Raw genomic sequence first — 13,167 nt, 5'->3', positions numbered from 1 at the left:
TTCTGCATGTTCCCACGGTAGAGCAGTGGGAGAGTTTTTGCCCTTTTTCACAGTTGGAAAAAAAAAAAAAGGAAATTCTCCAAACACACGAACTTCCAGGAATCAGTGACAATTAAAACAGCAAATGTGTCTCATGAAAAAGATCCCAGAGCAGAGGGGTGTTTAACTGCAGGTTCTCCTCACACACTTGTTCCTATATGTGTGGGCGCATAGATGAAGCTAATTCAGCCAAACTACATCTTTACCCTGCCCTCAACACACAGCCTCAAAACCTTAGGCAGCATCTGAGGAAAGAGAGTAAAACGGGGAGAGAAACAGAGAGATTCAGCTGTGGCAGCTAAACTGTTAGACCCGCTGAGTGCTTCCTGCTAAGCAGTAAGCCACCAACGTAAAAGCCAAACACGCCTCCTGCTAATTAATGACGAATCCAAGGAAAGCGTTTATAAGCAGAATTTGCAGGCCTGATACTTTTAAGAGTCTGCCAGTGTCTATAACCAAATTTTCAATGATTCTAAACGTTTTACTTTGAAGAACTTCCCTTAATTACTTTTTCAGGCAACACGCTTAAGTATCATCACAAGCAAATACCCCTACCTCCCCACCCTGCCCCGAGTCATGCAACTTTCTGATAAGTCAAAAGTTTTAAAATGTGTCTTCCTCATTCTAGAAACCCCAAAGAATGCTAGAATGCCAAGAGCAGTTCACAGACACATGTAAATGAGCAATATTTACACTTATTTTAAAAGTAAATAGTTGAGAGCCCTCTAATTGTGCTGGAAATCTTTTGGTATAATTGTCTTCAACAAGCCTCCTCGACACCCTGGGAGGCCCCTTACCCCAGGGACAGAAAGCAACTGAAATTCCATCAGCGTTCCTCCCCTGGTCCTGGGCTGGGACCTGGGGGTAAAGGGCATCTCTTAAGTGATGAGAACACAGGGGTTGCTAGTATTGGGAGGGTTTATTTGATGGGTAAGTGGTGACAAGTGAGTGTCTGCACTTCCTGTTTATTCTGCTAAAAATAGACTCCCAGCTCCTTTGCTGGTCTCGTCCTGCATTCCCTCTGACTTGGGCCGGTTTCCCCAGTGTTCCTGCAAGCTCGGGGAGGAAAGGAGTATGCAGGGGATGGAGAGGATCTGTGGTCCAGGTTCCCCACTGTGACTACTTCATCCTGGTAACGGCTCTTCTTCTTCCCTTAAATGGGCAAAGCATTAAAGTGAAAGGCATAATGACATCTTTTATTCACCCAAGGGAAAAACCCCACAGCTGGTAACAGCAGCCAGCCCAGGACAGAGGACTGACAAAGTCTACTAAACGCAGAAGGAAAGAAGTCTGCAGATGTGAAGGCCAAAGGCGTGGTTCTCTGCCCCCTGTGGACACAAATGCCCCTGAGTGGGTCCCAGGAGGACAAAATCCCAGTCATCGCTGGCCTGTTGTCTGTGCGCCCAAATGCAGACTATCTACAGCTGGGTTCTTAACTCTGAGCCCCAAGAACCCTCAGCAATCTGATGAGGCCTGGGAACTCCTCCTCAGAATAATGTTCTTAAATGCATAAACTAAGAGACATGGGATGACAAAAGAAAGAAATTACTTTGAAGGCAATGATCAAAGCAAGTGTGGGATACTACATATGCTTTCTCACTAATGCATTCAATAACAATCTGTACTATTTAGAAATAATGATCACTGTAAACGATATTCAAGGTCTCTGGCTGATGTGATCACATGATATGAAAACGCTATCTGTGATTTCTACCGGTAACAATGTTGCAGGTCCTGCTAATTTTACTGTGCCTGCCACCGACATTCCCAATGAGTTCAAGGATGGCAGCCAGGGAAGTCCCTTGGGAGCCACTTGGGTGTCCTGAGCGCTGTCTTGAGTCCCAAAGCCCGTGCGTCAGGACAGCAGGTGGTGCTTACAGCTGAGGCCACAGCGAAGAACAAAAAGTCCCTATTACCAGGGGAAAAGACGATTTAAAAAAAACCTGTACAAATAAATGAGTTAAAAAGTCAAAGTATTCACACGGATTGAGGATGGCTGAAGTTTGGAAATAAAGGCTGGAGATGAGCCCAGATGACTTCACTCAGGGCCGAGACTCAGATCCAGGAGAGTCTGGTTTGAATCTCATACTTTTAATTTTTAACAATTTACTGGGATATAATTTACATCCCATAAAGTTCACCCATTTAAAGAGTATAATTCAATGGTTATTAGTATATCTACAGAGCTGTGCAACCAGCACCACTATCGAATTTCAGAATATTTCCATGATCCAGCAAAGAAACCCTGTACCTCCCACCCTCATGAATGTGCCTTCTGTCTCTACAGACTGCCCATTCTAGACTTTTCATATACAGTTGATTCTCGTTATTCACAGTAGTTACGTTTCACAGTCTCCATGAACACTGCATTACTGAACACTGAACCATGGCTGCCAGGAAATACAGGGTCCTGTGAGCCTCTGATCACAACATTTTCATCCACGGAGCAATAAACTTGCGTTAGTGTGTTTCTGGTTAAGACGCCTGATTTCATATATACTATTGATTCATTAACATCAAACACATGGCCAAGAGCATTTTCTAAGTAAAGCACATCCCATGCACCCTGGGCTCAGAGAAGCCCTACAGCACTCTGGCACTATGCTTGGAGCAATTTTATGTGAAATCACACGCACACACACGCACACACAGGAGAGCTCTGGGATGACGGTAGAGAAGGGAGCACCAGGGACACCCCCCACCTGGACAACAATGGCAGGACCTGTCTGGGGTAACTAATTTGGAAATCTGAGGCTGTTGAAGGCTCACGACTTCAAGGGGAAGAACTAGAAGGTTACTGCCCTCAACTCTGGTTCATTTCAGGTCTTAGCACCCACCCATCGCACCCCCAGCCACACAGCAGGCAGCTCTGCATGTATGTCTGGAGCAGCTTGCAGGAGCCAGGGTGGGCAAAGAGGACTCTGCCCTGCAAATACCAGGAATCTGTGCTCTGATGCTGACTGTTGCGTCTGATCGCAAAGGTGCAGCCAGAGGCAGGTGGCCATTGTTGTTACATTTTCCCCCACTGTTGCAAACCCCTCCCCAAGAAGCTGAAGTGACCTGAAGGGGATTTCAAAACTGAGTGCCCTTTTATCCCGTCTTTTTCTCTTTTCCCCTTTCATGAACCAGACATTAAAGACTAGGACATTGAAAAACAACTGCGAAAACCAGAAAGTGACTGTGCGTACCCAAGGAAGTCTCAGAAAAGACCTCAGAAGTTATTAATTTTACACCTTATGCTGATGGCTTAGCAGAGAAAGCCTACAACAATAATTTTAAAAAACCAAAAAAACAAACAAAAAAACCCCCCAGCAAACCCTGGGGGAGGGGTAGAATCTGATTTCCAGAGTTGCCATGTTATTAGATTAAAATGTCCAGTGTTCAACAAAAAAATCACAAGGCATACAAAGAAATAAGAGAGTATGGCCCATTCACAGGAGAAAATAATTCAACCGAATCTGTCCCTGAAAAGACTTAATGGCAGATATATTAGACAAAGACTTTAAAACAACAGTCCTAAAAATGCTCAAATAACTTTAGGAATATGTGGAGAAAGTAAAGAAAAAGTATGAACAAAATGGAAATATCAATAAATATACAGAAAACCTAAGAATAAACCAAAAAGAAATCCTGGAGCTGAAAAGTACAATAACTGAACTGAAAGATGCCCTCAAGGGATTCAAAGGCAGATCTGAGCAGGCAGAAGAAAGAATCAGTGAACTTGAAGGTAGGGAAATGTAAATCATCAAGGCTGAGGACTAGAAAGCAAAAGATTGGGGGGGAAAAAAGAAAATACCCTAAGGGGCCTGTGGTACACCATCAAGAGGACCAACATATGTATTATGGGAGTCCCAGAAGAGGAAGAGAGATAGAAAAGAGCAGACTATCTGAAGAAGAATGGCTGAAAACTTTCCAAATTTGAATAAAGACATGAATATAAAATTCAAGAAGCACAGCAAATTCCAAATAAGATGAACTCAAAGAGACCCACATTGAGACAAATTTTAATCAAACTTTCAAAAGCCAAGGACAAATAGAGAGTCTTGAAAGCAGCAAGAGAGAAGCAAAATCATCACGTGCAGGCCATCCTCAATAAGATTATCTGCATATTTCTCATCAGAAACTTTGGAGGCAAGTAGACAAAGGGCAATGTGTTGAAAACGTGGAAAGAAAAAAACCTGTCAATGAATAATCCTATACCCGGTAAAACTGTTCTTCAAAAGTGAGGGAGAAATCAAGACATTTCAATATATACAAAAGCTGAGGGAGTTCATTACCACTAGACCTGCCCTGCAAAAAATGCTCAAGGGAGTCCTGCTGATGAAATGAGAGGACAGTAGACAGAATTTCAAAGCCAACTGGAGAAATAAAGATCTCTATAAAATTAAATATATGGGTAATTATAAATGCTATAGTATTGTAACAACATTTTAGACTGGACTTTTTTTTTTTTTTTTTTTTTTGTGGCTATATGCGGGCCTCTCACTGCTGTGGCCCCTCCCATTGTGGAGCACAGGCTCCGGACGTGCAGGCCCAGCGGCCATGGCTCACGGGCCCAGCCGCTCCGCAGCATGTGGGATCCTCCCAGACCGGGGCACGAACCCGTGTCCCCTGCAACGGCAGGCAGACTCTCAACCACTGCGCCACCAGGGAAGCCCCAGACTGGACTTTTTGTTTTCTACATGGTTCAAAACATTAACACATTTTTAAAAAAAGAAAACAATTATAAGTGTAAAGCCAATATTAAGGTAACTTTGATTTGTAACTCCAAATCTTCTTTTCTACATAATTTAGGAGTCTAATGCACTTAAAAGAATTATTAATTTACGTCTGGGGGCACACAATGTAAAAAGATGCAATTTTGTGACATCAACAACAAAAGCAGTAGGGATAGAGCTGTAAAAGAACAGAGTTTCTGTATGTTACTAAAGGTAAGATGGTATGAATTCAAATTAGTGTTATAACTTTAGGATGTTAAATGCAATTGTCATGGTAGCCAAAAAGAAAATAGCTGTATAATATACACAAAAGGAAATGAGAAGTGAAGTTAAACATTTCACAACCAATAAAACCCACAAAAGAAGATAGGATTACAAAAAATGAGTAACATAAAAGACAGTCTTATATGTTACTATAAGACATATACTAAACAAATAGCACAATGGCAGAAGTAAGCCCCTCTTATCAGTAATCACCTTATATGAAAACAGATTAAACTCTTCAATCAAAAGACAGAGATTGGCAGAATGGATAAAAACATATGTTCCACCCATAGGCTGTCTGCAAGAGACTCACCTCAGACCCAAGGACAGCTTGAAAGTGAAAAGATGAAAAATGATATTCTATGCAAAGAGTAATCAAAATAGAGCAGGGGTAGCTATACTTATATCAAATAAAATGGATGTTAAATCAGAAAAGATTACAAGAGACAAAGTATAACACTATATACTAATAAAAGGTTCATATAGCAAGAAGATGTAACAATTATAAACATTTATAAACCAAATGACAGATCATCAAAATATATGAAACAAAGCCTGACAGAACTGAAGAAACAGACAGTTCTACAAGAATAGTTGGAGACTGAAATACCCCTCTCACAATAATGGATACAAAAGCCAGACAGAAGATAACTAAGGAAATAGAGGACTTAATACAATAAACCAAATAGATCTGACACACACGGAACACTCCACCAAACAACGACCACATACATAGTCTTCTCAAGTGCACATGGGACATTTTCCAGGACAGACCATATGTTAGGCCACAATGTAAGTCATAGAAGATTTAAAAAAGACATCATACAAAGAATCTTCTCTGTTTACAATGGGATGAAGTTACAAACCAAACAAAAAACTGGAAAATTCACAAAACTGTGGAAAGTAAACAACACACCTTTAAACAACCAATGGGTCAAAGAGGAACTCACATGGGAAGAAAGAAAATACTTAAAGACAAATGAAAATGAAAATAAACATACCAAAACTTATGGGATGCAGCAAAAGTAGTGCTAAGGGTAAATTTATAGCTATAATGTTTGCATTAAAAACCAAGAAAAGCCTCAAATCAACAACCTAACTTACAACTTAAGGAACTAGAAAAATAAGAACAAACTAAACTGAAAGCTAGCAGAAGGAAGGAAAGAGTAGAGCAAAAGTAAAAGAAATGGAGTATAGAAAAACAGTAGAACACATCATTGAAACTAAATGTTGGTTCTTCAAAAAGATCAAGAAAATCAGCAAATCTTTAGCTAGATAAACTAAAAAAAGAGTGAAGGCTCAAATTACTAAACTAAGAAATGACAGTGGAGACATTACTACCATTTCTACAGAAATAAAGATTATAAGAGAGTACTATAAACAATTTTACACCAACAAATTGGATAACCCTGATGAAATGGACAAATTCCTATAAATACAAAACCTACCAAGACTAAGTCAAGAAGAAACAGAAAATCTAAATAGACCTATAACTAGTAATGAGATTGAATAAGTAACCAAAAATCTCCCAACAAAAAAAAGCTCTGGACCTGATGGCTTCAGTGGTGAATTCTACCAAACATTTAAAGAAGAACTAATACCAATCCTTCTCAAACTTTCCCCAAAACTGAAGAGGAGTGAACACTTCCCACCTCATTCTAGGAGGCCAGCATAACTCTGATGCCAAAGCCAGACAAAGTTACCACAAGAGAAGAAAATTACAGACCAACATTCCTTATGAACATTGATGCAAAAATACTCAACAAAATACTAGGATACAGAATTCAGCAGCAAAGTAAAAGGATTGTACACCATGACCTAGTGGGATTTTTTCCTGCAATTCAAGGATGGTTAAACACAAAAATCAATCAATCAACAACATGAAGGGAGAAAAAAATCACATGATCATCTCAAATGATGCAGAAAAAGCATCTGACAAAATTCAACATCCTTTCATTATAAAAACACTTCACAAAATTAGAAATAGAAGGAAACTACCTCCACATAATAAACTATATGTGAAAAACCCACAGCAGACATATACTCAATGGTGAAAGACTGAAAGCTTTTCCTCTAAAATCAGGAAGAAGGCATAGATGCCTGCTTTCACCACTTCTATTCAACAAAGCACAGGAAGTCTAGCCATAGCAATTAGGCAACAGAAAGAAATAAAAGGCATCCAAACTGAAAAGGAAGAAGTAAAATAATCTCTGTTTACAGATGATATGACCTTATATGTAGAAAATCCTAAAGATTCCACAGAGAAGCTGTTAGATCTAATAAATGAATTCATCAAAGTAGCAAGATTCAAAGTCAACACATAAAATCAGTGGCATTTCTATTTATAAGCAAGGAACAATCTGAAAAGGATATTACAAAAACAATTCCAGTTATAAGAGCATCAAAATTTATAAAATATTTAGAAATTAACAACCAAGGAGATGAAAGTCTTATACAATGAAACCTTAAAACACTACTGAAAAAAATTAAAGACATAAATAAATGGAAATATATCCTATGTTCATGGATTGTACGACTTAATATTGTTATAATGCCAAAATTACCCAAAACAATCTTACAGATTCAAAGTGATCCCTATCAAAATCCCAATGCTATTTTTTTTTGCAGGAATAGAAAAACCATCCTAAAATTCATATGAAATCTCAAAGGACTCTGAGTAGCCAAAACAATCTTGAAAAAGAGACTAAAACTGGAAGACTCACACTTCCTGATTCTAAAACTTATTACAAAGCTACAGTAATCAAAACAGTGTGATACTGAGATAAAGACAGACATAGAGACTGATGGGATAGAATAGAGAGCCTGGAAATAGACTCTCACATATAGTCAAATGATTTTTTACAAGGGTGACAGGACCACTAAATGTTTAAAGGACAGTCTTTTCAACAAATGGTGTTGGAAAATAGGATATCCACATGCAAAAGCATAAAGTTGAACCCTTACCTAACATCGTACACAAAAATTAACTCAAAATGGATCAAGAACCTACACTGAAGACCTAAAACTATAAAACTCTTACAAGAATACATAGGACAAATGTCTTATGACATTGGATTTGGCAGTGATTTCTTGGATATGATACCACAGGCACAGGTAACAAAAGAAAAATTAGACAAATTGGACCTTGGGAAAAATTTAAAATTTTGTACATCAAAAGACACAATCCACAGAGTAAAAGGCAACCCACAGAATGGGAGAAAATGTTTGCAAATAATATATCTGATGAGGGATCAATATCCAGATAAATAGAGAACTCCTAAAACTCAACAACCAAAAACAAACAACCTAGTACAAAATGGGCAAAAGACTTGAATAGACATTTCTCCAAAGAATACATATGAATGGCCATTAAGCAAGTGAAAAGATGCTGAACACCACTAGTAATCAGGGAAACACTAATCAAAACTACAATGAGCTACCACCTCACACCCATCAGGATGGCTATTATCCAAAAACCAGAAAGCAATGAGTGCTGGTGTGGATGTGGGGAAACTGGAACCGTTACACACTGTTGGTGGGGACGTAAAATGGAACAGCCACTGTGGGAAACAGTATGCGGGTTCCTCAAAAAAAATCAAAAATAGAATTACCACGTGACCCAGAAATTCCACTTCTGGGTTTATACTCAAAGAGGGTCTCAAAGAGATATCTGTCACTCATGTTCACAGCAGCATTATTCACAATAGCTTAAATGTGGATGAAACTCATGTGTTCATCAGCGGATGAGTGGATAAGCACAATGTGGTATCGTCATAGAATGGAAGGAGGACTAAATTGTGACACAGGCTACAACGTGGATGAACCTGAAGGACGTGATGCTCAGTGAGATGAGCTGGCACAAAAGGACAAATCCTGTATGACTTCACTTATAGGAGGTACTCAGAGTTGTCAAAATCCTAGAGACAGAAAGTGGAATGGTGGTTGCCAGGTTTGGGGGAGGGGAAATGGGGAGTTACTGTTTAAAAGTCAGAGTGATTCAGTTTTACAAAGGGGACGGATGGTGGCGGCTGCACAGCGCTGTGAATGTATTTAATGCCACTGAGCTGAACACTTAAGAATGGTTATGATGCTAAATCTTATGTTGTATGTATTTTAATACAATTTCACAAAACAAAAAAGTACAAAAATGTGGAAAATGTGGCATTAAATAGACCATGAAAAGCACGCTTGTTCACAGCGTGAGCTGAAACAAGCAGGCAAAGCAGTGCCTACTTAGCCTCGTCTGGAACATGCGTTGGCAACCTGTGCACGTCTGCAAACGATTGTGAAAGGGCCCTGCGTACTGATGTTGGGTTACAGACAAACTGGACTGAGTTCACAAACACAGAATCCGCACAGGATGCGGACAGGTCATAAATGGAATCCTATAACCCATGGCTGTTTCATCCACTTGGCATTCTTTCCCATCCATACTGCAGTCTGGACCATTTAGTACTTTGTTCCTTTTTATGGCTGAATAATATCTCATTGGATGTATATACCACATTCTGTTTATCTATTCATCCACCACGGAAACATGTTTTCCATATCCTAGTATTTTGCTGAGGGGTTTTTACATCTATATTCATAAGGGGTGTTGGTCTGTAGTTTTACTGTGGTGTCTTTGTGTGGTTTGGGGAGGGGATTAGTAAGTGGCAAACAAATTCATTTTCCTAAACATCACTGTGGGTCTATTTCAACATCTATTAGAAGAATGACTCTTCATTTGTGATGGTCAAACAATTTCCTCTTACAATACACATCAATGTACAGAAAGTTATTCAGTAAACTACAGACCAGGTGTGGTTACAGTAAGATCATGAGGATGGCATTACTGTGACCCAAATCTCAGGACCCACGCTGTAGGAAAAGGACATGGGACTTGAGTGTCACCTCCAGAGGAACCTCATCTCTGCCCCACCCGTGACGGACAGCCCCTTTCACACGGTTAGCGAGTCTTTCCTGAACACGCAGGGCACCAGGATGGCTCCTGCTTGCCGCCGTCCACAGAAACACAACTGCCCTCGCCTCTCCCACTGGGATGCAGTCTTTACAGTTGGACTCCATTGAGGAGAGTGAGAGGAGAGCCCCAGTCTCCCCAGTGATGGAGCGAGGGGCCAGGCTTTGGGACCATCAGGAACATTTTCCTCTCGAAGCCTGACAATAACCTGAGGTAGGTTCTCCCACTGTACAGATGAGAACATTAGCGTGGGGGGTCGTAGAGCCAGCGAGAAAGTGCTGGGGGCAGGGTATGAATGCAGCTCCCTGCCGTCACCTAACAGAGAAAGGCAGGGGCTGGAGGCGAAGGCTGCACCCTTACAACACAGGACGGTTAGAAACCCTAAGACAGCTAGTTAAACTCCGGGCTGTTCCTCTGAGGCCAAGGCAAAGAGGAAAAGAAAATAATAAAGACAGGAGGCAGGGCCTGAGCCAGCAAGCTGAGCAGCAAAGCCATCCGAGCGACCCGCGAAAGCTGGCACATCCCCGCCTGCGGCTTCCCGCCTCACCTGAGCTTCGGTGACTCGACAGCACAGGCTGCCAAGTGTCCCTAGGGCTGCCCTCACAAAGGGCAAGAGTGCCTGCGGCGGTGCTCCCAACGCAGCAGTACAGAGACGCCTGTTGCCTACACAGGTGGCAGAGCCCGTGTGCACGTCCGTCACTCACAGGGCTTCACACCCACTACTCACCCTTCCGCACCCTGTGAGACGCCGCCGCGACCTGGGATGGCCAGGGCAGAGCTGTGGACGTGGGGTCTGGGCCACGCGCCAGCCTCTGGGAGCAACTGATGATACAACACAGAGAGAGCAGAATAGAGACAAGGGGATGGGGGCGGCGGGGGGGCACAGGCCAATCGAGGCCAGGCCTCGCCGAGAGGGTGGACGGACGAGAAGAGGCACCCAAACGACGTGAGGAGTGGCGGGCTCCCTGCGGCCCCAGCAGCTCCACAGGAGGGCCACCGTGAGGAAGTGACAGCTGTGTTGACTTTCGGTACCGTCAGCAGGACACCCAGGCTAAACCAGGGCTGCAGATGCACAGCTTTCGATCTAGCGCCAGGGAACCAGCCCGAAGTGAGGTCAGCAGATCCCCTGCCGTTCCCTTGCTCCACACTCCCTTCCAACACCACAGACCAGAGGACAGCAGCAGCCAGTGTTCAGAGCACGGGCTGCCGGCCAGCACTCTGAGCTCTCGGCATGTGCGGCCTCCCAACCTCGGGACGGCTTGGCGGGCGAGCACGCTTCGAACGCCGTCACGCAAAGGTGGGGACTCGGGCGGAGGAGAGAGAGCCAGGCACCTGGGCCCGCACTTCAGCCTCCTGCAGTCTCACGCTTACCAAGCCTGGCTCCGGCTCGCGCAGCCTGGAGGGCGCCCCGCCCTTCTAGTGTCCGTGAAGCTGCCCCACTGCCCCAGAGGCTAAGACCGTTCTCTCTCCTCCCCTACGCCGGAAGTCCCCACCGCCATGCTGCTCCCCGGGGTGGTCAGCACTTGCTGCGGGCACAGAGGTCTGCTCAGGGAAGGAGGGACGTCGTGACCAGGGCAATCATAAGGTACCTCTTTCTTTAACCTCAGGCCTCGCCTGCAGGTGGCTCTTTTCTTCAGTACGTTATGTAGAATTGTTAGGGTTCTCCCAAGTTCGGAGACGATAAAACAAATCTAACACGCAGCTCTGAGAAGTGACTCCACAGCAGGGTGCCCCACCTTTCAGCCGTTAACCTGTGTTAGTGACTTATTCTCACATAAAATGATATTGTTCTTACTTACAGCAAAGCTAGGCCTTCAGAGCTAAAAGTTAACCAAAGTTACAATCTAAAGCTAACATTTTTTTCAACCCTAAGAAGACAGTGAAAAACATATACTAACAACCTTAAGTTTCACTCTTGGGTTACTGGCTAATGCATCCAGTTAAAATACTGAAAATATCGATATTATTTTTCCTCGGTATTTACAAATCATAAGTCAACACGATTTCAGGTGGAAAATGCAGCTTAAATATTATTAAGCCTTTCTAAGAAATTAACGTCGACCAAACAGATGTTAATTTCTTTAGTCTCCCACCAAAGGCTAGAAAGCAGAATAACATGGTTCTGAAATGACAGACAAAATAGAAAACTGCATTTATTTCTTAAATGAGTGCCAGGCAAGAGCACGAGCTCAGCCTCCTCGGTACCTCGTTTCTGGATGAAGACCCTGAGCAGGGGGTTTGCGCTGGAGACCGCCTTGCAGAAGTTGTCATCGTTGTTGATGGGCAGCAGGTCGCCATGCACGTCCGCGTAGCCGATGGTCACCTCGGTGTTGGAGATGTGATGGGTGTGCACAACCAGCTTGTAGAAGTCTTCGAACTTTCCAGGCTTTTGTCGGTCCAAGGAGAACCTTCGGAACTCGGCTCCAAACTACAACGAAATAGACAGCGGGTCCACGGACAGCAGGGAAAGGGCAGCAGCGCTGTGGCTCGTTCGCCTGACAAAGGAGCACTTACAGGGCCTCCAGGAGGCCTGGGACACAGCTGCGAACACCCCAGTCCTCGGGGCTATGCGAGCCCTGAGGGGAGGGACCGGCTCGCTTGAGTGCAGGACAGGCGCTGGAGCTCAGTTTGTGGGGGACCCTCACCTCCTCTGAGGACGCTGGGGCGCATCTCAGGCCCAGGCAACAGCGCAAGCCCGGGGCAGCCTTAGACACTCAAAGGTGGAAGGGAAGCCAAGGCCAGCTGCAACTTCTGCACTCTTTCCTAAGGGCAATGGGAAGTCCTGGACAACTGTAACATTAAGGAAGGAAACGACTTGATATGATTTGCATTTTTAAAAAGACCAAACAGCTGCACTTCAAAAGGATCAGATGCTTCACAAATATCTGGGGCAGGAGCATGGGTTCTGGACTGGCCAAAAGGACAGAGCAGGTCTTTTCAAAAGAGATGCTATTCACTCTCCTGTTGTAGGAAACATGCAGGGCCCACCTCCTTCCTGTCAGCCCCTGGCTCTGGCTCAGATGCCCACAGAGTTGCCCGCAGACCTCCAGGCCACCTGCCAGGGGTCAGCTCCCATGGGCCGACTGTCCCGCGATCTCAGGAGAGGACCCTGGGTCAGCTCCCATGGCCGGACTGTCCAGCGATCTCAGGAGAGGACCCTGGGTCAGCTCCCATGGCCGACTGTCC

At 43.6% G+C, this 13,167-nt stretch overlaps 1 protein-coding gene across 1 annotated transcript in view; it reads right to left on the bottom strand.

Moving 5' to 3' along the window:
* PARD6G (par-6 family cell polarity regulator gamma) overlaps positions 1-13,167 on the bottom strand; it is a 105,799-nt gene that overhangs the window by 57,363 nt on the left and 35,269 nt on the right. The window contains exon 2 of the mRNA XM_029221339.1: positions 12,187-12,409. Within this exon, the coding sequence (XP_029077172.1) occupies positions 12,187-12,409 (223 nt within the window). The remainder of the gene's footprint in view (positions 1-12,186; positions 12,410-13,167) is intronic.

This window comes from Monodon monoceros, unplaced genomic scaffold (genome assembly GCF_005190385.1).
Source record: "Monodon monoceros isolate NGI ecotype Baffin Bay Population unplaced genomic scaffold, NGI_Narwhal_1 Super_Scaffold_1, whole genome shotgun sequence".
Classification (NCBI taxonomy): domain Eukaryota; kingdom Metazoa; phylum Chordata; class Mammalia; order Artiodactyla; family Monodontidae; genus Monodon; species Monodon monoceros.
The sequence above is the reverse complement of the archived record's forward strand: the minus strand, read 5'-3'. Positions and strand labels throughout refer to the sequence as shown.